The 25,322-nt window shown below is 43.4% G+C and overlaps 1 protein-coding gene across 8 annotated transcripts in view; it reads left to right on the top strand.

Moving 5' to 3' along the window:
- Positions 1-25,322, top strand: part of pcmtd1 (protein-L-isoaspartate (D-aspartate) O-methyltransferase domain containing 1) — an 84,167-nt gene that overhangs the window by 14,824 nt on the left and 44,021 nt on the right. For all 8 annotated transcript variants that reach the window (XM_041189539.1, XM_041189543.1, XM_041189542.1 and 5 more), the window contains one exon: positions 13,086-13,557. In XM_041189539.1, the coding sequence (XP_041045473.1) occupies positions 13,251-13,557 (307 nt within the window). In that variant the 5' untranslated portion in view covers positions 13,086-13,250. The remainder of the gene's footprint in view (positions 1-13,085; positions 13,558-25,322) is intronic.

Raw genomic sequence — 25,322 nt, forward strand, 5'->3', positions numbered from 1 at the left:
AAACCCACAGCCACTACCATCTAGATGGTCAAGGGCAGCAGATACATGGAAACATCACCACCTGGAAGTTCCCTTCCAAGCCACTCACCATCCTGACTTGGAAATATGTCGCTGTTCCTTCACTGTTGCTGGGTCAAAATCCTGGAACTCTCTCCATAACAACACTTCGGGTGTGTCTATGCCATGTGGACTGCAGCGGTTCAAGAAGGCAGCATCCCACCACCAATTGGGGATGGGCAATAAATGCTAGCCAGCGATACCCACATCCCATAAACAGAACCATAGAAAAGTTACAGCACAGGAGGTGGCCATTCAGCCCATCTTGTCCATGCCAGCCTGAGGACACCCAGGTGCCCTTTCTAATCCCACCTCCCTTCACCCGGCCCATAGCCCCGCAGCTTACAGCATTTAAGATGCAAATCCAGGTACTTTTTAAGAGTTTAGAGTTTCTGCCTCTACCACCAACTTGGGCAGCGAATTCCAGACACCCACTACCCTCTGCATTAAAAAAAAAGTTCTTCCTCATGTCCCCTCTACACCTTCTGCCACTTATCCTAAACCTATGTCCCCGGTTCTAGAATTTTCCACCAAGGGAAACAATTTTATCCTGTCCACTCTATCTCTTCCCCTCATAATTTTGTGCACCTCAATCAAGTCACCTCCCAGCCTTCTTTGTTCTAAGGAAAATAACCCCAACCTATCCAATCTCTCCTCGTAGCTACACTTTTCTAACCCTGGCAACATTCTTGTAAACCTCCTTTGCACCCTCTCCAGAGCTAGAATGTCCTTCCTGTAATGTGGTGACGTCTATACCTCTGCCAATGAAGGAGAGCATTCCATATGCCTTCTTTACAACCTTGTCTACTTGAACTGCTGCCTTCAGGGACGTGTGTACCTGCACGCCAAGATCTCTCACTTCTTCTACCTCACTTAGTATACTGTGTAATCCCTGTAACTGTTTGACCTCCCTAAATGTATGACCTCACACTTCTCTATTTTAAAATCCATCTGCCACGTTAACACCCACTCCACCAACCCATCTATATCGTTTTGGAGATTATGGCTATCCTCTACACTATCCACTACTAGGCCAATCTTTGTGTCATCTGCAAATTTCCCAATCATGCCCTCCACGTTCACGTCCAAATTGTTAATATATAACATAAACATCAAGAGTCCCAACACCGAGCCCTGTGGAATACCACTTGAGACAACTTTCCATTCGCGAGGGCATCCATTAACCATTACCCCTTGTTTCCTGTTACAAAGCCAACCTTTTATCCAGTTTGCCACATTACCCTGAATCCCATGGGCTTTTACTTTCCGGACCAATCTGCCATGTGGGACCCTGGCAACATTCTTGCTAAAATCCATGTACACAACATCCACTGCGCTACCTTCATCAACTGTTCTTGTCACTTCCTCAAAGAATTCAATCAAATTTGTGAGGCAAGACCTTCCTTTAACAAATCCATGCTGACCATCCCTGACTAGTCCATGCCTTTCCACATGACAGTTAATCCTGTCTCACCACCGATGTAAGACTAACTGGCCTATAATTGTTTGACATTTCCTTTGATCCCCTTTTAAACAATGGAACTATGTTTGCATTTCTCCAGTCCTCCGGTACCTCCCTTGGATCTAGTGAAGATTGGAAAATCATCCTCAGAGCATCTGCTGTCTCCTCCCTGTCTTCCTTCAGCAGCCTCAGAAACAATCCTTCTGGCCATGGTAACTTCTCAACTTTCAAGGATTTCAACCCTTCGAGTACTTCCCCTCTCTTTATGACTATCCCGTCCAATATCTTGCAGTGTTCCTACTGGACTACTATATCTACATCCTCCCTTTCCTTTGTAGACACGGAGACAAAATATTTATTCAAAACCCTTCCCACAGCCTCTGCATCTACATTCAAGTTTCCATCTTCATCTCTGATCGGCCCGCTTTTTCCTTAACTAATCTTTTAGCATTAATGTATTGGTAAAATGAATGAAAAAAAACCAAATCGCTCTTTAACGCACTTCCCTCAATTTAGTCTACTGCATTCGCTTCTCCCAATGCAGTCTCCTCTACATTGGAGAGACCAAACGCAGACTGGGTGATCGCTTTGTGAAACACCTTCGGTCTGCCCGCAAGCATGACTCAGACCTCCCTGTCGCTTGCCATTTCAACACACCACCCTGCTCTCATGTCCACATGTCCATCCTTGGCCTGCTGCAATGTTCCAGTGAAGCTCAATGCAAACTGGATGAACAGCACTTCATCTTCCGACTAGGCACTTTACAGTCTTCCGGACTGAATATTTGGTTCAACAATTTCAGATCATGAACTCTCTCCTCCATCCCCACCCACTTTCCGATCCCCCTTTTTCCAATAATTTATAATTTTTTTTACAATTTTTTTTTCTTTTCGCTCCTATTTTTAAATTTATTTCGATCTATTGTTTCATCTTCACCTTTTGGCCCATTTCAATCCCTTCCCCCCACCTCACCCACACTAGGGCCATCTGCCACTAGCTTGCTTCCCTTAATGTCCCCATTAGCACATCCTTTAGATAATATTACCACTGTCAACACCCCTTTGTCCTTTTGCCTATGACATCTTCGGCAGTCTCTTCTAGGCCTCCACCTATCCCTGGCCCCCTTTCAAGCTCTCCTGTCCCATCCCTTTCTGCCAGCTTATATTTCATCTAATTTCTTTATGTCTTATTTCTGATGAAGGGTCTAACGGACTCAAAATGTCAACTGTATCCCTCTCCGCAGATGCTGTCAGACCTGCTAAGTTTTTCCAGGTATTTTAGTTTTTGTTCTAGACTTCCAGCATCTGCAGTATTTTGCTTTATCATTGTTTATGATACAATTTAACTTGGTGTCATCAGCAAATTTAGCCATGTGGCTTCTTATCTCATCTAGGTTGTTGAGGGATGCAGTGGATAGTTGAGGTTCCAAAACAGCAGATCCTTGTAGGACACATGGGCCTGAATTTTATAGTGTTGCATCGGGTGCATGGCGGCCCCAATCTCATAAATTCAAGCGAGATAATGTTGGGGACCACAAGGATCTTGGAAGCATGCCTGCCAACAATTAAAGGGGCAATCAGGCCAATTAAAAAGACAATTCACCAGGCTTTACGTGGCCCGTGTGATTTGCGCTTGCGGCACGAGTCACTCAGCCAGGCAACCATCTTGTTTTTAATTAAAATTCGATCCAGGGCAGGATAAAAAGCAAACAGGATCTTGGTAAGTTGATTTGGTAGGAATTTGACTGTGAATTGAATGGAGGTGGTTTTCAGACAGTTCATTGCATTTTCTCTGTTCTGGAGACTCTGGTTTATCAGCATTTCAGAGGCTTACTGCCGAGTTCCGCAGGGGTCAGTGTTGGGACCACAACTTTTTACTTTATACATTAATGATCTAAATGAAGGAACTGAGGGCATCTTGGCTAAGTTTGCAGATGATACAAAGATAGGTGGAGGGACAGGTAGTATTGAGGAGATGGGGAGGCTGCAAAAGGATTTGGACAGTTTAGGAGAATGGGCAAAGAGGTGGCAGATGGAATACAACATGGGCAAGTGTGAGGTCATGCACTTTGGTAGGAAGAATAGAGGCATGGATTATTTTCTAAATGGGGAGAGAAGTCAGAAATCTTGAGTGCAAAGGGACTTGGGAGTCCTAGTCCAGCATTCTCTTAAGGTTAACTTGCAGGTTGAGTCGGTAGTTAGGAAGGCAAATGCAATGTTGGCATTTATTTTGAGAGGACTAGAATATAAAAGGATGTGCTGCTGAGGCTTTATCAGGCTCTGGTCAGACCGCATTTAGAATATTGTGAGCAATTTTGGGCCCTGTATCTCAGGAAGGATGTTCTGGCCCTGGAGAGGGTCCATAGGAGGTTCATGAGAATGATCCCAGGAATGAAAAGCTTAACATATGAGGAATGTTTGAGGACTCTGGGTCTATACTCGATGGAGTTTAGAAGGATGAGGGGGATCTGATTGAAACTTACAGAATACTGAAAGGTCTGGATAGAATGGACGTGGGGAAGATGTTTCCATTAGTAGGAGAGACTAGGACCCGAGGGCACAGCCTCAGAGTAAAGGGAAGACCTTTTAGAACAGAGATGAGGAGAAATCTCTTTAGCCAGAGAGTGGTGAATCTATGGAATTCATTGCCACAGAAGGCTGTGTGGAGGCCAGGTCATTGAGTGTATTTAAGACCGAGATAGATAGGTTCTTGATTGGTAAGGGGATCAAAGGTTGCGGGGAGAAGACAGGAGAATGGGGTTGAGAAACTTATCAGCCATGATTGAATGGCGGAGCAGGCTCGATGGGCCGATTGGCCTAATTTCTGCTCCTATGTTTTATGGTCTTATGGAGAGCTCCCTTCAGTGCGCTATCCTGTGCAATCTGTATTTCAGCAAATAGGATTGTTTACTCTGCTGGAGGGACCTCCTCAGAAGATGGGGAGAGGAGGCCAGGTGCCCGCAGGCAACGTCCCAGAATGCAAACTGTGGGAAGAGAAATGGAGCCAGAGGGGTGCAGAGCCAGCAAGAAGTGCCAGGCAGAAGGGACCACAGAAGATGCCAATGTCCTGCAGCCAGAGTTTATAGGCAGTCCTCTTGTTACCTGGGCATGTCTGAGGTCCAGTGCTGAATGAAGTTCCACTTCTCCATGACCCCTGCCTCTCTGTAACCTCCATTTGCCAGAGTGAGGCAATATCTGGGACAAACTCTGTAGGTGGCCACCCTGTGCTAGTGGCACTTAAGGTTACAGTGGCACTGAAATTTTTCTGGTCAGGTTCTTTCCAGGGCTCAGTGGGAGATCTATGTGGTGTTTCCCAATCCTCTGCCTGCAGCTGTGTCAAGCTGATCACTGTTCAAATGGGTCAGTAACTTCATTAATTTCTGGACCAACGAAGCCAATCAGGCTGAATGAGCCAGAGACTTTGCTGCAGTTGCTGGGTTTCCCCACATCTAGGAAGTCATAGATTGTATGCATGTGGCCATAAAAGCGCTAGCATGTGAGCCGGCTGCAGTCTTCAACAGAAAGGGGTTCCATGCCCTAAAAACCCAGCTTGATTGGGACCACAAGACTCAGATATTGCAGGTCTGTGCCAGGTACCCTGGCAGCTGCCATGATGCATACATCCTGTGACACTTCCAGTTGCCAAGTCTATTCGTCGCCCCCAACTTGGTTGGATGGCTGGCTCCTGGGGGACAAAGGCAACCCCCTGAAAAGGTGGCTCATGATGCCACTCGGATACCCAAGGGCAGAAGCAGAGGAGAGGTACAATCAAAGTCATCCCTCTACGTGGGCATTAATTGAGAGGACCTTTGACTGCTTGAGCTGAAGTTCTGATGCCTCAACCAATCAGGAGGAGCACTTCATTATCCTCCAGAGCACAGCTCACTTGCCGGTGCTGTGCAGAAGGCAGCAGATAATCTGGCTATGCCAAGGGTAGACCAACTGGAGAATGAAGACAGCGATCCTGTTCCACAAGCTGCAGGGAACAACTCAAGTGCTGTGCCTGAGCACAAGGATGAGGATCCCTATTGGAGGCAGGGAGACCTTGATTAAGAACTTACAGCTAGGCATCCAATGCAAGGAGCCAAGGGTGGTGCAGCCTTAATCTTTCCTGATGAGACAACTCTATCACCCTTAAGTCAAGGTCGACCTCTGAAATAAAGTTTGATCCCTTCCTCTGTGTCACATGCAACCCTCAGGCCTATTCCCTTTCCACTCCATTTAGCACAATAACTCCATTGCACATAATCTTTTATAATAGTGTCACCATGTGCCAAGGAAACATAAATCACCTGTGATAGCCCCTTTTGTGATCATAGTGACTTTAGCTTCCATTTGCTAGTGCTACATCTTGGTTCTGCGCCCCTCCCCGGGCACTCCTCCCCTCACTGGCAGCTGGATTGGAGGCAGCCTAGTGACTGATGCCCTGTTGACTTTGATGATCTTAATGCTGTCCTTGGCCAGCAGAGCCTGAGCAGGTGCCATCTGGGCAGGAGAGTTCAGTGCCATGGCTGCCTCAATCATCGCAGTCTCATCAGATGTGACAGCCACTGGCTGGAGGAGCTGCTGCAATCATCCACACCGCCCTGAGAGGAAGTTTCAGATGTGAGCTGCAGCTCGTCTGCCAACATGAGGTTGGTTTGAACCTGCCTGCTCACCATTGATGGGCAGGCAGCTAGCAGAGTTATAGGTTCCTCATCCATCTCTCACCTGCTGAGGTCACTGCCAGTGTGTGGGATTGCAGGTCAGAACTCAACCTCTGAGTTCCTGGATCTGCCTCTCCATGAGAGTTGCCACTCTGAGGGGAGGAGTGCCCGGGGAGGGGCGCAGAACCAAGATGTAGCACTAGCAAATGGAAGCTAAAGTCACTATGATCACAAAAGGCGCTATCACAGGTGATTTATGTTTCCTTGGCACATGGTGACATTATTATAAAAGATTATGTGCAATGGCGTTATTGTGCTAAATGAAGTGGAAAGGGAATAGGCCTGAGGGTTGCATGTGACACAGCTCTGGCTCAACGCAGTGCTCATGCTCCACGTGGACTCCTCCAAGACAGACAACATGACATGCAGACCCTGAGGGATCTCTGCCAGATCTTCCCATGTATCCCGCCGGGCATCCAGCATCTGCCGCCTGATGGTTGACTCCCATAGGCTCATCACCTGTCTTGGACTCAGCACCGTTCGGGTCTCAAACAAGCCTCCGTCTGTCAGCATCCCCTGAACTCTCTTACCTCTGCCAACTCCTCAAGCGAATATGATATGCTCTCGCCACTGTACAGTAGCATCTGACCTGACATGCTAATTCCCACTGATGTGCCTGCGTATGTGCTGGTGCTTGGTGCAGAGGGAGGATGTGATGCGGGTACTTCTGTGAGCGGCTCCTCGGGTCAAGGGAGGGTCCTCGGGGATTGCCCGGCATTGAGGATGGCACATCTGAGGGAGGAAGAGAAAATGTCAGTAGCAGACATCATTATGAAGTCACAGTGCATGCACTGGTTGCTTCTCAGCTGGACAACTGCCTCGCAAAGGCATTGTGAATCGGCGAGCCCCCCACCCCCGCCTCAGTCTCTTCCATGTCCCCTGGACCCTTACCTTCCTTTTGAGACCCCTGCCTCTCTGTGACCTGTGGATCTGGCTCCATGCTCACAGGCCATCTCCAGGGCTCCTTCCTCTACCTGTGTCAAAATCAGGAGGTTGGGCACACTTCCACCCATTCGTGCTCGCTCTTGAGCATTATGACTCCTCTTCCCCTACAAAGACAAAAGTGCTTTCATGATTCCTTTTTATATACCAGACCCATACCAGCTACCCCAAGAGGTGCTGGTGCCCATTACATTGGCAGCCGCACTCTTGCATACATCCAAGCCAACTGGGCACATTTTTCAGTCCTTCAAGGCACAGAGGTATGTACCATTGGGCACTCTGCATTTCACACCCGTGAGTGCTAACAAGTCCTTCCATCCACTAAGACATCTATACAGAGTTTCCATAAGGACTCTGTACTCGTCCTGGCAGAGCGCAGAAGGTCACTGAATCTTTTCCTGCACTGGAGCCAAGTGTGGCATACAACATCATGGCCACTCACCTGGGCAGCCACCTCTGTCCACGCCACCTTGGTTTGGTGAGGTGGCCTCTTATCATGCTGCTGTGCACTCACTGCCTCCAGAAGAACATGTAGGCATTCATTTGGTTAAACAAGGAGCAGAGTGCCCATGAGCATTGCCTGGCATAAGATGCAGGTCCTGAGGCTATAATTACTGCTCTGACATGATATCATTCCAGGTACTGACAGACTCACATACAGCTCCCTGAGGTTTGACCATATCTTGGCAGCCATCAGGGAGGGAGCTCTCTGTCCACTGTTAAAGTCCATACCCACCCCTTCCACCTGGGAACCCCACTGGACTCAGCGCCTGCCTTGCTCCCTCCCCTGCTGGCAACTCTGAGCCAGCACTTTTCACGCTGGCCAGCCGTTAATTGGTCACAGTGTGAAATCTGATTGGAAACGGATATCACTTCCGATTCTGGGCCTACTGATGACACTCCCTTGCCAACTGTAAAATTCAGACCATGCTGCCAATTTAGAATACCTGCAAGTTATCCCTATCCTCTGTCTTCTAGAATTAGTTCAAAGGTGATCACAGCGAGAAAAGCATAAGCAACTGTTAAGACCGATGCAGTTGGTAAAGCGGAGTTACTTAAAAGCCCCAGAGGGAAACTTTAAACAACTGTCATAACCCAATAACTTTAAGTGTTATCTTTGAGATACGACTCTAAACTCAGAGATCAGACCACTAGTTCTAAGGGTTTTACATTAAACTAAATGAAACATTTTATTAATTTACACAGGTTAAAATATATGTACATATGGCTACAAATTACTACTATTATAACTTTTAACAAATTCCAAAACTAATCTCCATTAAGGCAACAGCAACAAATAAACTTAATCAAACACAGGCAAAGGTTTTTCACCTTACGAATTCAAAATGTGGTTCCTTTCACTGTGGAGCCATTTGGAGGCACTGCCTTTTGATCTTACATTGCCTCTACCTGCACACCTGAAAACTACTGAAGTTATACCGACCACCGATTGAATTCAAATTCTCATTGTCTGAACAGTCCCTTTGAACTTTACCTTTTTAACAATGAAATCCCATTTATTATACCAATTTTGAGTAATATAAACATATTGCTTGGTAGCTGTTAGAAAGGCATCAAATTTTCAATTCACTTCTTGAATGCTCTATTCAAAAAATGCACGCTATCTCTCTTACATATCAAAACTAGTACATAATCCAATTAAGACAAACTGGCAGACTAAAACTCCTTTAAAAGAAAATATTTTCCAAAATATTATATACATTAATAGCTTCATGACACAACTCTGTACCTGGTTTCACCACTTTTCGGAGGTAAAATGAAGAAACAAAGGAGGTGTGGAAGCAGTGTTAATTAGAGACAATGGGATTGATTTTTCTCATCACCCCCACCTGTGCCAGTTTCTAGTGCATTATGATGGTGCAAAATGGCTAAAGAACTGTTCCACCAGCCCATAGTTCCAATTAAATATGATGCACAGTTATACAAATGTAACAGATGGATGAGAAAATTTCTATCTGGGGGAAAAAATACACATTTAAATATTTAGTGTCAACCACTTAAACAGAATGCAAAAGTTGGCAATTTGGTGCAAGTGGAAATTCAATTCCAAGGTGGGAAAGGAGGTGTTGCTTTTTGTGCCCAATACTTATAGTGGGTCATGTAACCACAAAGTAGTAAGTATTTAACATTTTTGTCAAGTGTTTTAGTACTTAGTGCAAGTTAGAAATATAGAATAGAATCCGAATGGTTACGGCATAAGAGGAGACTATTCAGTCCTGTTGAGGTCATGTTGGCTCTGCAAGAGCAATTCAGCACTTCCCACTCACCTTCCTTTTCGCTGTAACCCTGCACACTTTTTATCTTCAGGTGTTTATCCATTTCACTTTTTGAAAACCACAATTGAATCTGCCACCATCACCCTCTCTAGCAGTGCATTGCAGATCCTAACCACTGGCTGCATTTAAAGGAAAGTTTATTCATGTTGACTTTGGTTAGTGTGTAGAAAAAGAAAAAAGTTATAAACTTAAAAAGTAGATTTAAAAAAAAAGTAGAGTAAGATATGGCACTAGTTGTGTTTGGAATGGTGAATGTGGGAATTCATAGGCTATTCAGAGTGCACACATCTACAATAGATGCCTCTGTTTCGAATCTCTCTGGTTCAAAATCATTGGGCAGCATTGTAATTGGAGACACTCCAACATCTTGGGGAAAGGAAACCATTTCTGGACAGTTTGCTCCAGACTTTGCTCACTTGGAGAGATGCAGATTTAGAGGTGGATGTGACAGATACTCCACAGAATAAGGGGAACTTGGGTAAGTTAAAGAATGAGGATCCACAGAAGCTGATTCTATCCAACAGGTACATTGTATTTTTTACCTGTGAGGGTAAGATTTTAAAAAAACTGTCAGAAAGATGGCCAGAATGCATGCCATGGTACCCTGGAGCAGGAGGCTGTTCCAAAGGTGAGGATGGGAGAGATAGGGAGGATAAGGTAGAGAATGCAGTGGTTGTAAGGATTTCAATAATTAGAGTTGGGGGAGGCTGTGCAAGGAGCAGATAGCACCCTTTTTAGGCATGATCAAGTATCTCATTTGGTACATTGCTTGCCTGATGCCAGGTAAAGAAGGTTTGAAAGTATATTGGAGAGGGAAGGGGAAGATCCAGTCATTGTGATCCATGTTGGAACCAACAACCTTTTTGGGGGGGGTGGTGGTGGTGGTGGGGGGTGGGGAGCAATCGGAGAATACCAGGAATTGGGGGGTAAATTAAGGAACAAGATCTCAAGGGTTATAATCTCTGGATTATTGCCCAAACAATGTACAAATTAGCATAGAGTTTGGGGAGGCAGTGGTGTCATGGTAATGTTACTGGACTAATAATCTAAAGTCCAAGGTAATGGTATGGGACACGAATTCAAATCCCACCATAGTAGCTGGTGGAATTTAAATTCAATAATAAATCTGGTCTCAGTAATTGCGACTGTGAAACTATCATCGATGGTCGTAAAAGCCCATCTGGTTCACTAATGTCCTTTAGGAAGGAAATCTGCCGCCTTTACCTGGCCTGGCTACATGTGATTCTGGACCACAGCAATGTGGCTTTCTCCTAACTGCTCCCTGCAATGGTCTAGCAAGCTACTCAGTTCAAGGACAATTAGAGATGGGCAACAAATGCTGGCCCTGCCAGCGACACCTACAGCCAATGAAAGAATAAAGAAAGCAGAATAAGGAGGTGAACATTTGGCTGGAGGTGTGGAAAAGAGAAGTTCCATTTCATGGGACACTGGCACCAGTATTGGAGCAGGAAGGAACTATACTATTCGGGCGATCTAAACCAGATTGGTACTGGGCCCCAGTGGAGAGGATAAATAGGGCGGTGATGAGGGCTTTAAATAAGTAAACGATGGGGGGAGGCGTAGGTGGTGCTGTGGTAAGCTCGGGTGAAAAGGTAGTATTAATAATTCAAAAACAAACGAGTTGAATAACAGACCTTGTGCTTTAAGCACAATCGATAAAGGAAAAACAAAAAGATGTAAAGTCACTAAACAATGAAAGAATTAAGAAACGTGAGTAAAACATTAGAGTGGAAAGACAGGTTAGGGTGTGGCCGAAATAAGCGTTCTTTATAAAAACTCTCAGAACATTAGGAACAATTGGAACAAATTGCAGGTGCCAATTCAACTTGGAAATGACTTGCTAGCCATTACTAGGACATGTCTGCAAGGTAGGATTTATCTACTGAAAGTTTCGGAAAAATGATGGAGGGATAGAGTAACTTTAATGATGAGAGGCTATAATGAGAGGTAAGCAGGCAATGTGGATAGCATTAAGAAATGGTAAAGGATTGTAATGTGGGTTGTGCATAGGCCTCCTGGTTGTAGTTTGTATAATTGCTGAGGTTAAAGAAGCATGCAGCAAAGGCAGACTGGTTTTAATGAGGAATTGTAACTTATACATTGGGATAAGCAGCCGAGCACATCACAGTAAGGTGAATTCCTTGAGTGTATCCAGCCCAATTTTGTTCTCTTGTCTTTTATATATTACCCTAATTTGGTCGATCATCCATGTAGACTGTAACATTACAGCTTTATTTCAACCGATGGGCTTGGGAACCTGTTCTTATATTGCCTTTTAAGATTCTAACTAAAAAGTTATACATTTTTTATATAAGTTGAGGCTTCTAAGTTGATTTTTTTTTGTACATTGCATTCCTTGTTATACTTTCTGTATAAATCGATGCATTGCAGATTTTTCAGGAAAGGGCCAAACAAAATCTATTTTTACAAGATTGATGTTTCCAAGCTCATGAAGCATTAAAAACACTTAGAAAATGTTTGCCCTTCTATACTAAACCTGAAGAGGGAAAACTGGCTAAGCAACCTGGGATTGGCGATTTATGGAAAGCTTTTATTCTTGGGATGCAAGTCTGCATCAGTGTTTATTTTTTAGCTAGTTTGTAGAACTTGGCAGTTGTGGTTTGAGAGTGTTATTTATCTCCCAACTTGTTGCTGTCATCTATAGATATGGCATTAGCTGCCATGTGTATGCTGATGACAGTGAGCTTTATCTCTCTACCACTTTCCTTAAACCATGAGCTGTTATGTGCTGTCTGCTTACATGTTCAACATCTAGTTTTGGATGAGCCCCAATTTCTTGCAGCTGAACTTTGGAAAGATGGAAGCTGTCATATTCAACCACCATTGCATTGCCTTTCCACCAACACCCTGGTTACTGTCGCAGGCTATTCACCACCTTGGTGTCCTATTCAAGAGCTGTTGGGCAGCTGACCTGTAGCCTCTTCATTAAGAAATAGTAAAGGATCTAAGATTTTAATGTGGGCTATGCATAGGACTCCTGGTAGTAGCTTTTAAAGTTGTAGTTTATATAATTGCTGAGATTAAGGAAGCTTGCAGCAAAGGCAGACTGGTTTCCCCTTCATCACAAAGATCGGTTTCCACCTTTTCACTAGGTCAATGCTGTTTTGGCTAACAAATTTGCTGTAATATTCAATTTGGCCAAAACACATGCTGCAATAAGCTCTCTTTGCCTTTAAAATATTGTCTTTGTCTTTGTTGATTTATGTTTCATCTTAATAGTCCCACCTGCTTCTCTTGCTACCGCATCTGCAAACTCTCCATTTCTCCATTCCTTCAGCCTCAGCTTGGCAATTTCCTTCATATGCCTGCTGTACCTTGTTGGTCATGAACAGCCTAGAAAAGGTTTCAAGAAAAGATCTTGCAAAATTTGAGGGGATGCTAAGATAAAATCCAGGTGGTTGTGTTTAAAGCTCAGCATATTTTAGCCCCGCTCCAACTATTGTAAATAGGGATTAGGTAGGTAGATCAGGTGTTTCTCACGTGTCGGTACAAACTCGAAGGGCCTTTTCTGCACTGTGAGATTCTATGAATGCATTTAATTACATAGTTCATTTTCATGTACTGTAATTGTCTTTTGCAGGTTTCTACACATAACACTGTGTTGTGGTACTGCGATGCTGTCCTAAGGCCCCAGTATCCAGACTTGTGAAGTGCTACACTCTTATCATCGTCTGCTCATGCATTACTATTGCACTCAATGTTCTAACATTTCGTGGGTCTAATCTGAATTCCAACACAAGAAGTCATGGGTGGAGCTGTGAGTGCTGGTGAAGACAATGATGATTTAATTGACAACTTAAAAGAAGCCCAGTACATTCGTACTGAGAAAGTGGAGCGAGCCTTTAGGGCCATTGATCGTGCAGATTATTATTTGGAGGGATACAGGGAAAATGCTTATAAGGACTTGGCTTGGAAGCACGGAAACATACATCTGTCAGCACCTTGTATCTACTCTGAAGTTATGGAAGCACTGAAACTTCAACCAGGATTGTCTTTCCTGAACCTTGGCAGTGGAACTGGCTATTTGAGTACAATGGTGGGCTTAATTTTAGGTAATTCAATTTTATGTTTTTCAGGTTCCATTTTAAAATTTAAATTCAATGTTGTCATTGTAGAGTTGCCTAGAAATATTAAGGTGGTAAGCAATAACTTATTATAAAACCTAATGTCACTCGGTTTAATCATGTTGGGTTAGTCTTAATCAATAGTTTCATGGTCACCATTATTGAAACTAGCTTTAAATTCCAGGTTTGTTTTATTAATTGAATTCAAATTCCACCAGCTATTGTGGGTTTTGAACCCATGAATCCAGATCATTAGATTGGGCCTCCGGGTTGCTAGTTCAGTGACCTTACCACTATACCACTGTATCCCCCTGTAATTATTGATCTGTGGTATCCATCTCAAAGTAACTGCAAGTCTTTTCTAAGATATTTAATCTCGGCAGGGGAAAGAACATTGGCAACTATATAAAAAATAATATTGAAATAAAAGCAGAAAGTGCTAGAACTACTCAACAGGTCAGGCAGCGTCTGTTGCTTTTGTGAGAATAGCATTGTCTTGATTAAAAAATAATGTAAAGTTTCATTTCAGTCATCTGAGCTTCTGACCGTTTAATATATTTTAAAGGGAATTAATTGCGTTTTCATAGCTTGTACAATTGTGAGCCCACTGTTCTACATTTTATTCCACTTAATGACATAATATTTTTGAAAAATTTACTTCTTATCTCCAGTGTAAAGTTAATTACATGTTGAAATGGGTAGTTGAGAAATGTGTGGAGATAGTAGCATAACGGTAATAACTAGTAATTAACAGGACCAGTAATGCCACAATGTCTAAGATTCCATATTGTCATGATATTTAAAGTGCCACAAAATGGTGCATCTGAAATCTAAATTGCTTTCATCCCTTGCTTAAAATCTACAATTGGTTCTGTACCTGCCAACAATTTTGATGTTTAATCCTGTTTTAAGAGGCTTTTAAAATGGAAGACAATCACTAAGACTGCCTTTTTTCACCTCCGTAACATGGCTCAACTTCATTCTAATTCAACCTGTTGCTGCTGAAACCTTCTTCCATGCCTTCATTTCCTCTAGACTCCACAATTCCAGCTCCCTCTTGGCTGGTCTCCCACATTCTACCCTCCGTAAACTTGAGGTCATCCAAAACTCTGCTGCCTATGTCTTAACTTGCAGCAAGCCCTTTTATGCTCACTGACCTACATTGGCTCATGGTCAAGCAATATGTTGATTTTAAAATTCACATCCTTGTTTATGAATCCTTCCCATAGCCTTGCCCCATCCTCTCTGTGTAAACACCTCCAACCTCACAACCCTCCAAGATACCTGTACTCTAATTTTGTGCATTTCAAATTATAATTGTTCCATCATTGGTGGCTGTGTCTTTATTGGCCTAGATCCAAGCTTTGGAATTGCCTTCCTACACCTCCCAGCTTCAAAAGAGAGAAACTATTTGATAGTTTAGTGTATTGAGGCGTGTTTTGTATTGAAGTTTGCAATAAATAAGCACAGATAATATGTTACCAAACAAACCAATGTTCCAAAGGAGTTTTTGCTCCTCATGGGTTGGACCTATTCTGTTAGCTTGAAGCATCAGCACTTGGGAACTACTCGATCTTCAGTCACTTGCTCATTCATTGGATAAATTCTGTTTTGCCACTTCCTTTGATATTGAAATTTGTATTATGAATAAGCTAGATAAAAAATAGACATCTGTGTAAGATGTATTTCTTCAAAGATTGCAGTCTGTAGCTGAAAACATATATTGCATGATTGATTACACATGGAGGTGGCATAAATGTCTTCAGAATCAGCTTATGTAACAAAAGCCCTGCATTATTTTAAAATAAGATTGTCTGAAATAATTGTTCATTCTTTGTGCAATTTTTTCATTGTAAGTTTTTCTTCAGACCTCTGCAGTAAGCTTCTTTTAAATAAATTATTTATACATCACAAAGATGTGGATGCAACATCCCTATATTTGCTGATGGCTTTAAAACCTGAGAGGTTGGGTAATGCCATGAATTTGGCACGCAATGAATTTTTGTGTTGTAAGGTTACCAATGGTTGATTGTAAAGTTAATCAAGCCTTCTGTTGATTTGAAGACTTCTGAGTTTGGTGAATGTTGTAATTTGTACTAAAGATTGTTGGATGCTGTATTTTTCAAAACAAAAGTCATATTTAATTCCTTTCTTGTGATTTGTTTCTGGTGCTATGCAGAAAGAAATTGGGTATTTAGGGCTACTGACATGCTTGACCCCCTGCTAATTCCTGTTGCTACCTTCTTGCTTTCCCCACTTCCCCCCCGCCCCACCAGCAAACAAGTGATTTGTTCCAAGTCCCAGGACTTCTTTATCTTCTTCGGTAGTGTCCACTGATCGCTTTAGCATGGAACCATCATGAGAGTTACCTCAGACCTACAATCCACCTCTATTAGATCTCCTGTAGAAAAATGGCAGTAAAAGTTAATGTAATACTATATATTCTATTCCGTACATAGCTTTTAAGCAGCTTTGAGTGACATATATGACAGTCGTCAATTGGCCACTCTGCCTTTTTTCTCCAAAATCAGCACAGATTTTGCAATTTGACTATGAACCGGGCGCTTCGAGAGAGTAATATGGTCTTTCAGACTGACTAATTTTCCTATGTCCATGGGGCTCACTTAGCACTCGAACGCAAGTTCTGTCGAAGGGTCATGAGGACTCGAAACGTCAACTCTTTTCTTCTCCGCCGATGCTGCCAGACCTGCTGAGTTTTTCCAGGTAATTCTGTTTTTGTTTTGGATTTCCAGCATCCGCAGTTTTTTTGTTTTTAAGTAGCCAGCATTTGTTGCCAGGAACATATGAGTGCATGCTACTTGGGAAGATGCAATAAAAATGCTCCCACATTCCATGAATGATTTTTAAAAAAGCCCCAGTTGGCTTCTTTTGCTACCCTCTGTACTAGTGGTTCCTTATGCCACTATAAAGCCTAAGAATGTCCAAGCAGCTAATGTACCGTGTGGTTCATGATATCACCCAGATTGTGGTGATGCAAATTGTCAGTACTCTGAAGGCACACTTCAGGATGTTTGGTTAAATTGGTGGGAGCTCTCTAGTACATCCAGTAATGATCTTGCACATCACAGTTGTCTGCTGTACACTCTACAGTGTCATTTGTAATTCCAAAGAATTTGTGCATGGAGGCAAAAGCAGTTATGTTCAACATGTTTGACAACATGGGACTGTGGTCAAACTGCTCCCTAATGCTGGATGGAGGCAGCAGCAACTCAATGGGGTGACATTGTCAGAAAACGATCCAGGACCTTCATGACAGAAGTTTCAACACAACCATGTGTTCTTGAGCAGCTCTAGCAGGAGCACCATGCTGAAAGCATTCTGTGTTTACTTCATTTAATCAATCAGAACAAATGTGATCAAAGAAAGTTGTACTGTAGTACAACAAATATAGTTCAATTATTTCCTGTTCAACCATGCATATCCTTGCCTATCTAGTGGCCTTTAAAACCCAACTTTTGGCTTTTCCTCCAGGTCTAACTGTTGCAGTAGATTGAGAAGTGACTGGTTCAAGTATTGCAGTAGAATCATCTGAGGTGAGCCTCACCTTAAAGCAGCTAAAACCCAAAAGGACCAACTGTTAACCGCAGTTCATCAGGCCAACCTGATGCTCACTGATTTCTATTTGCAGCAGTTTTTGAGGGGCTGGCAAGAGAGTACACTTGCAGCATTATTTTGCATCCTTACACCTGCCAGCCTACTAAGGCTGAAGATACTGATCTCAGCTATGTTCAGGTTTATGTAGGAACACATAGAGGGAGGTCATTCAGCCCCTGGAGCCTGTTTGGCTATTCAGTCAGCCCGTGGCTGACCTATACCGCCCAATTCAATTTACCTGTCATACTGTTATTGATTCCTTTTGGAGGAAGAGTTGGCATACTTCTGTTCCAGAATTGGTCACAGTTCCTCAAGATCCTGGACTCTTTCTACTATACTTGCCATAATTTCCCTTCCTAATCTGACGTTCCTGATCTGGCCAGAATGTGGTGATCTTATTGTTCTATCTTCTGGAACTCCCGCAATGGCACCTGACTGCTAATATTTGCTACACTTGTTCATGTACGAACTACGATCGCAATGATTTGGTGTTCCCCTCATGAGAGATTCTGCGTCTACTCTGTTATCCATCTTAACTAATCCATCTAGAAGAAAATAAAAGCAGGGCTTTTTTTTTTTTACCTTCATGGGGTGTGGGCATTGCAGGCAAGGCCAGCATTTGTTGCCCACCCCTAACTGAGGGCCATTGAGGGTCAACCACATTGATGAGAGTCTGGAGTCACATGTAAGCCAGACCAGGCAAGGACAGTAGATTTTTTTTCCCCAAAGGGCAATGGTGAACCAGATTGACTTTTTTACAACAAACAAAGATAACTGTCATTGTCACCATTACTGAGACTAGCTTTCAAATCCAGGTTTATTAACTGAATTCAAATTCCACTATCTGCTGTGATCGGATTTGAACCCATGTCCCCAGAGCATGAGTCTAGGCCTCTGGGTTACTAGTTCAGTGACGTTACCACTATGCCACTGTTCCACTAAATTACAATTGCTACTTACTCTGTTTGCCTTAGGCACTTACCCTTGAAGTTCTGATCCTGATTATGTCCTACATTTTTTCTTGTTGGCCGTTTTTGATTTGGTTTGGCTGGTTACTGTGGCCCATCCAGTCCTTATTGTGTGTGGAATTTCATAAGTATTAGAGCTGCTGGTACTACTAGTATGGAGGGCAATTGTTCTTGTGCATACTTTCTCCAATGTGAAGAGGGTGTGTCTAGAAATTTGGTTACCTTGGAAATCCAGGATATTAAGCCCTTTCTTACAAGGCATCAGTGGGAGTCTTACCAGCAGAGAACTCTGACTTAGGTTGTTGATCCAGAAGTGTCTTGATTACCTTTATTGAAGAAAAAATGCAGCTGCAACCTCTCCTAGGATTTTGAAATTGTTTACAATGAGTGTAATCTTGGCCTGGGAGAGGACATCGAAGAAGACCTTTGACAGAACCTGTGGACCTCTGTGCCTTCCAGAGTGGATTAGACTGGGTCCTCTGATGTTGGCTTGCAAGTGCAGTGGCTTCCACAGGCTGTAAAAATGACCTCATCCCCACAATTTGGAATGGAGTCCATGGATGCAGAGGGCAAGAGTTTCACTCCATTACACTTGTGCCAACTGTGTGGGAATCCTAAATTTTCAATCCTTCATCTTCAAAAATTGATCAAATCTTCAGATTTGATAGAGATGTACAAAATCTAGAGGGGTCTGGACAGAATAGATGGGGGAAAACTGTTCCATTGGTAGCAGGATCGAGAACAAGAGGGCACAGCTTTAAGTTCATTGAGAAAAGAAGCAATGGAGGCATGGCGAAACTTCACTTGGTGAGTGCATTGTCTGAGTGTGTGATGGAGACATGTTCAATTGATGCCTTTTGGATGGAATTGGATTGTTACCTGAAAAAGAAGAATGTGCAGGGCTACAGGGAGAAGGCATGGAGTGGTGCGAGATAAATTGTTCCATTGGAGAGCCAGCACAGAAACGATGGACCAATGACTGCCTCCTGTGCTGTAACCATTCTGTTATCCTCCAAAATACTTGAGCATTAAAGTAGGTTTAATTCACCAATACTTCAGTGCTGCACTGTGTTCTTTCAGCTGTCTTCTGCCTTCACTGACCTTTACCTTGTATAATCAAGTCCTCAATCTTGTCAACACAAACAGCCAAAGTAAATACAGGTATGATTTCTAAAACTGCCAGTCATCAAAAAGAAATTGCTCCCAGTCACCAGTATTGCATAGAATTACATAGAAAGTGCAGCACAGAAGACTGGATCACACCAGTGATTAGACTCACACAAACCTCCTACCACCTGTCGTCATCAAGCTTTATCAGCATAACTACCTGTTTCTTTTTCCCTTGTACGTTTATACATCTTTCCCATAACTGCATCAATGCTATTTACCTCAACTACCCTTTGTGCAAACCTCTTTCTGCCTACTCTACTGAATCCTTTCACAATCTTAAAGATACATTAGGTCACCCCTCAGCCTTTCAGAGAAAAAAACCCAGCCTACTCAGCCTTTCCTGATAGTTATCTCTCGGTCTTGTTCAGTAGTTACGAATAGGTATAATCTCTCAGTACTTTCGCATCTAATGAAAGGCTGCCAATAAAACTAGGCCAGCCAGTTATTGCAAACAAACACCATTAACTATCAAAAATTAGTCTTGACCCACTCTCTACAATTTGGGTCAAACTTCCTGTGTTTACTCAACGTTTTTTTTTGCTAATTGATTAAATCCCATTTTTATGTGATGTTTGGCTTGCCTGATTGTTCAATAGCTTGTTGTGGGTGTCCCATGTTTGCTGAGAGCTGGAAAGTGATATTTAAGTGGCCCTTCTGTAAACTTCTCTTCCGTGTGGAAGGCAGGTGAAAGGAATGTTAATGCAGGAGAGCACAGTACATATAGTATGATACTTATTTAACCATATATCATCAGTACAAAGCAGCTATTTGATACAAGGATCATTTTCTCTATGGTAAAAAGAGGATACTTGTTAATCCATATTGCTGCTTTGCTGTTCTTGTATGACTTGGAGGCTGGTTACTGTGGCCCATCCAGTCCTTATTGTGTGTGGAATTTCATAAGTATTAGAGCTGCTGGTACTACTAGTATTTTGCTGAGAGGTGAGCATATTTCAGAAGTATCACTTGTTTCTATTAGGAATTCCATTATGGTTCTGTCTGGAATATGAGGAGCAGCTGTAGTGAATGAGTTGGCAGACATGTTCAGTTCTTCTGTGAATTTTCAGGCTAGCACTGCTGGAGATATTTTGGGTACCTTGGATGGAGCAATTAACAATACAGAAAGCAAAAAGACTGGCTGTTAGCTTTGTGCGGTGACGGAAACGAGGCTGAGGTGCTCTCTTGGGCATGGAGGCCTTGTGTCCGACCAGGTAGATGTCTCTTCTGTTTCTTGTGTTATTTGTTTAAATCACCTTGCCACATGGCTTAAGCACAAATTGACATTGGGTCCCAGAATTGAGGTGTCGGCTTCAACATTGCATTGATGCATAAATCCCCAACTGCATAAAATCAGGCTATCGAGGCTTCTTCCCCTATGGAAAGTTAGAAAATAATGCATGAGATTTCTGGAGGTAACTATCAGACCTGTGGGGAGTTTGTGGCCAGTATGCATTTTATTTTTGTTATTGTACGATCAGAAGCTACTTTGGTTTGCCAATCAAGCCTTTCAAATGCTTCAAGTTTACAGGCTCAAGTTGCATGCAGAGAATTGATTTTTATTGCAACTGAGTATATAGCTTGAAGTGAGCTGTTGCCTTTCCTTACATGATAATCAGAACTTCACTCTTACTGTTTTTCATTTGCTGCATAAACTTGGCATAAACTTGCTTTGTTCTTGGCAATGAAGACATTGAGACTGACAAGTATGAACTCATGTTTTCAGAAATAATGGCCCTTTGAGCTGTGCAGCGTTGTACCCAGTGGGTAACCTAAAGATGTGCTGGGGGAACCCCCCCACCCCTGGAAATCCCCATGTAAGGATTGCATGGTGATTGCCCAGGAATCACAGAATCACAGTGCAGAAGAGGCCCTTCAGCCCATCGAGTCTGCACCGACACGTGAGAAACACCTGACCTTCCTACCTAATCCCATTGACCAGCACTTGGCCCATAGCCTTGAATGTTATGATGTGCCAAGTGCTCATCCAGGTACTTTTTGAAGGATGTGAGGCAACCTGCCTCCACCACCCTCCCAGGCAGTGCATTCCAGATCGTCACCACCCTCTGGGTAAAAAAGTTTTTCCTCGCATCCCCCTTAAACCTCCTGCCCCTCACCTTGAACTTATGCCCCCTTGTGACTGACCCTTCAACCCTGTCCATGTCCCTCATAATCTTGTACACCTCGATCAGGTCCCCCCTCAGTCTTCTCTGCTCTAACGAAAACAACCCAAGTCTATCCAACCTCTCTTCAAAGCTTAAATGTTTCATCCCAGGCAACATCCTGGTGAATCTCCTCTGCTCCCCCTCCAGTGCAATCACATCATTCCTATAATGTGGCGACCAGAACTGCACCCAGTAGTCCAACTGTGGCCTCACTAAGGTTCTATACAACTCCAACATGACCTCCCTACTTTTGTAATCTATGCCTTGATTGATAAAGGCAAGTGTCCCATATGCCTTTTTCACCACCCCACTAATGTGCCCCTCTGCCTTCAGAGACACACACGCCAAGGTCCCTTTGTTCCTCAGAACTTCCTAGTGCTATGCCGTTCATTGAATACTACCTTGTCAAACTACTCCTTCCAAAGTGTATCACCTCACACTTTTCAGGGTTAAATTCCATCTGCCACTTATCTGCCTATTTGACCATCCCATCTATATCTTCCTGTAGCCCAAGACACTCCACCTCACTGTTAACCACCCTGCCAATCTTTGTGTCGTCCGCAAACTTACTAATCCTACCCCCCGCATAGTCATCTATGTCGTTTATATAAATGACAATTAATAGGGGACCGAGCACAGATCCCTGTGGTACGCCACTGGACACTGGCTTCCAGTCAATAAAACATACTTCTGTCATCACCCTCTGCCTCCTACAACTAAGCCAATTTTGAATCCATCTTATCAAATTACCCTGTATCCCATGTGTATTTGCCTTCTTCATAAGTCTCCCATGTGGGACCTTGTCAAAGGCTTTGCTGAAATCCATATAAACTACATCAACTGCACTACCCTCATCTACACACCTGGTCATCTCCTTAAAAAATTCAATCAAATTTGTTAGGCATGACCTCCTTCTGACAAAGCCATGCTGACTATCCCTGATCAAACCTTGCCTCTCCAAGTGGAGATAGATACTCTCCTTCAGAACTTTCTCCAATTGTTTCCCTACCACTGAACTGAAACTCACTGGCCCGTAGTTCCCTGGCTTATCTCTACAACCCTTCTTAAATAGTGGAACCACGTTAGCTGTTCTCCAGTCCTTTGGCACCTCCCCCATGACCAGAGAGAAATGAAAAATTTGGGTCAGAGCCCCTGCAATCTCCTCCCTTGCCTCCCTCAGCACTCTGGGACACAAATCATCCGGACCTGGAGATTTGTCCACTTTTAAACCTGCCAACACCTCCAATACCTTGTCACTTCCTATATCAATTTGCTTAAGAACCTTGCAGTCTCTCTCCCCGAGTTCGATACCTTCATCCTCATTCGCCTGAGTGAAGACGGACATGAAGTATTCGTTCAACACTCTAGCGATGTCCTCTGGCTCCACCCATAGATTGCCCCCTTGGTCCCATATGGGCCCTACTCTTTACCTGGTTATCCTCTTCCCATTGAAATACTTATAGAATATCTTGGGATTTTCCCTACTTTTCAAACTCCTGTTGGGCAATTGCCCTGCAGTGGGTACCATCTGAAACTGCAATGTAAATTGTAAACTTCGGATGGCTCTGATTGTCTTGCAGCAATAATTACCCAGAAAAAGTGAGAAGAATTAAAAAGCACTTCTAACTCCTAGGCAACTATATTACTGACAGTCCCTACCACCCCATTGCCCCCCTTCAATTCTGTCCACTCACCTTACACACTTGCCTTCTCTCTGCCTTCCAAAAGTGGCTGGGCCTTCAGCTCCCATAGTGCAGGTAGGTTTAGTGCTATAAAAAAGAGGACGTGTCTTCCTTACCTTCGACTTAGCTGCCCTTGACATAAAGCCTTGGGAACTTGCTCTACTGAACCCAGCCTGAGGTGTGGCTGCATTTCAGGGTAAGGACCTCGAAGCGGAGTGGCAATCTGACTGATTTGCCACTCCACGGAAGTTACACCCAAAAATAGACTAATTGCTGCACATTTTAGGGTACTTTTCATAAAAATAATTGCAGCTACAGAACAGATTGTACTCTTTTTGATAAATGTCACTCGGTATTTCAACTGTAATTGCGCCCGTTATAATTTACAAAGCAGTCATAAAGGGACCAAACAAAGAAAATGGGCAGAAATAAAAGAATTTGGGCGACTAGATAAACACACTCACTATGGTGTGGATTTTCCCATTTCTTCTTTTTCCCCTACTCATCACCTTCCCCCACCCCTCTGCCCCCACACCCCCCACCATAATAGACTATTATTATCCAGTAATAGTAACCCTTGCAATTATATGATGCTGTCTACATTAGAAATAACGTGTATTCTACAAGTTGGGATGAAATGTTTACACTAACTTCTGCCTAAGGCTTTTAACATCCAAAAATGTAATAAGCTCACTGTCAATGGGAATGCTTGATGTCTTAAATGCCTGCTTGCCACCTAAACTTGGCTGCTGACACGTTTGGCATGGGCTTTAAGATTGCACTTAGTACAGGAGCTTAATTGCTCATTATTTTAGGTTTATCATGCTCATGTCAACCATACCTGCAAAATGCTTGCTCCTAGATGTTTTCAATTCTGGAAGGTTTTTTGCACCAACCTCAACAGCAAGTTTCAAGGCACCCCTTACCCCAAGGCAAATCAGTGTTTTTTAAAAAAAATTGTTCATGGGATGTGGGTGTTGCTGGCTAGGCCAGCATTTACTGCCCATCCCTAATTGCCCTTGAAAAGGTGGTGATGAGAGCCGCCTTGAACTGCTGTAGTCCATGTGGTGTAGGAACACCCACAGTGCAGTTAGGAAGGGAGTTCCAGGATTTTGACCCAGTACAATGAAAGAATGGCAATATAGTTCCAAATCAGGATGTTGTGTGACTTGGAGGGGAACTTACAGGTGTTGTTGTTCCCATCAACCTACTGCTCTTGCCCTTCTAGGTGGTAGAGGTCATGGGCATAAAAAATTGTTGTCAAAGAAGCCTTGAGAAGTTTGCTGCAGTGCATCTTGTATATGGCACATACTGCTGCAACTGTGTTTTGGTGGTGGAGGGAATGAGTGAATGTTTAAGGTGGTGGATGGGATGCCAATTAAGCAGGCTGCTTAGTCCTGAATGGTGTCGAACCTCTTGTGTTGTTATAGCTGCACTCCAGGTAAGTGGAGAATATTTGATCACACTCCTGACTTCTGACTTGTAGACGGTGGCAGGCTTTGGGGGAGTTGGGAGGTGAGTTGCGCTCTGCCGAATTCCCAGCCTATGACCTCCTGTAGCCACAGTATCTATATGGCTGGCCCAGTTCAGTTTCTGGTCAATGGCAACCCACAGGACGTTGATAGTGGGGAGTTCAGTGGTGATAATGCCATTGAATGTGAAGGAGAGATGTTTAGGTGATCTCTTGTTGGACGTGGTCATTGGTACCTGTGTGACATGACTGTTACTTATGACTTATCAGCCCAAACCTGAATATCATCCAGGTCTTGTTGCATATGAACATGGACTGCTTCAGTACCTGAGAATGATGCTGAACATTGTGCAATCATCAGCATACATGCCCACTTCCGATCTTGTGAAAGGAAGGTCATTGATGAAGCAGCTTACGATGGTTGTGCCTAGGACACAACCCTGAGGAACTCCTGCGGTGATGTTCTAAGACTGAGCTGGTTGACTTCCAACAACCATAACGATCTTCCTTTGTACTATGTATGACTCCAACCAGTGGAGATTTTTCCCCGATTCCCATTGACTTCAGTTTTGCTAGGGCCCCTTGATGCCACACCCAGTCAAATGCTGTCTTGATGTCAACTCTCATCTCACCTCTGGAGTTCAGCTTTTTTGTCTATGTTTGGACCAAGACTGTAATGAAGTCA

Source organism: Carcharodon carcharias, chromosome 6 (assembly GCF_017639515.1).
Source record: "Carcharodon carcharias isolate sCarCar2 chromosome 6, sCarCar2.pri, whole genome shotgun sequence".
Taxonomy (NCBI): domain Eukaryota; kingdom Metazoa; phylum Chordata; class Chondrichthyes; order Lamniformes; family Lamnidae; genus Carcharodon; species Carcharodon carcharias.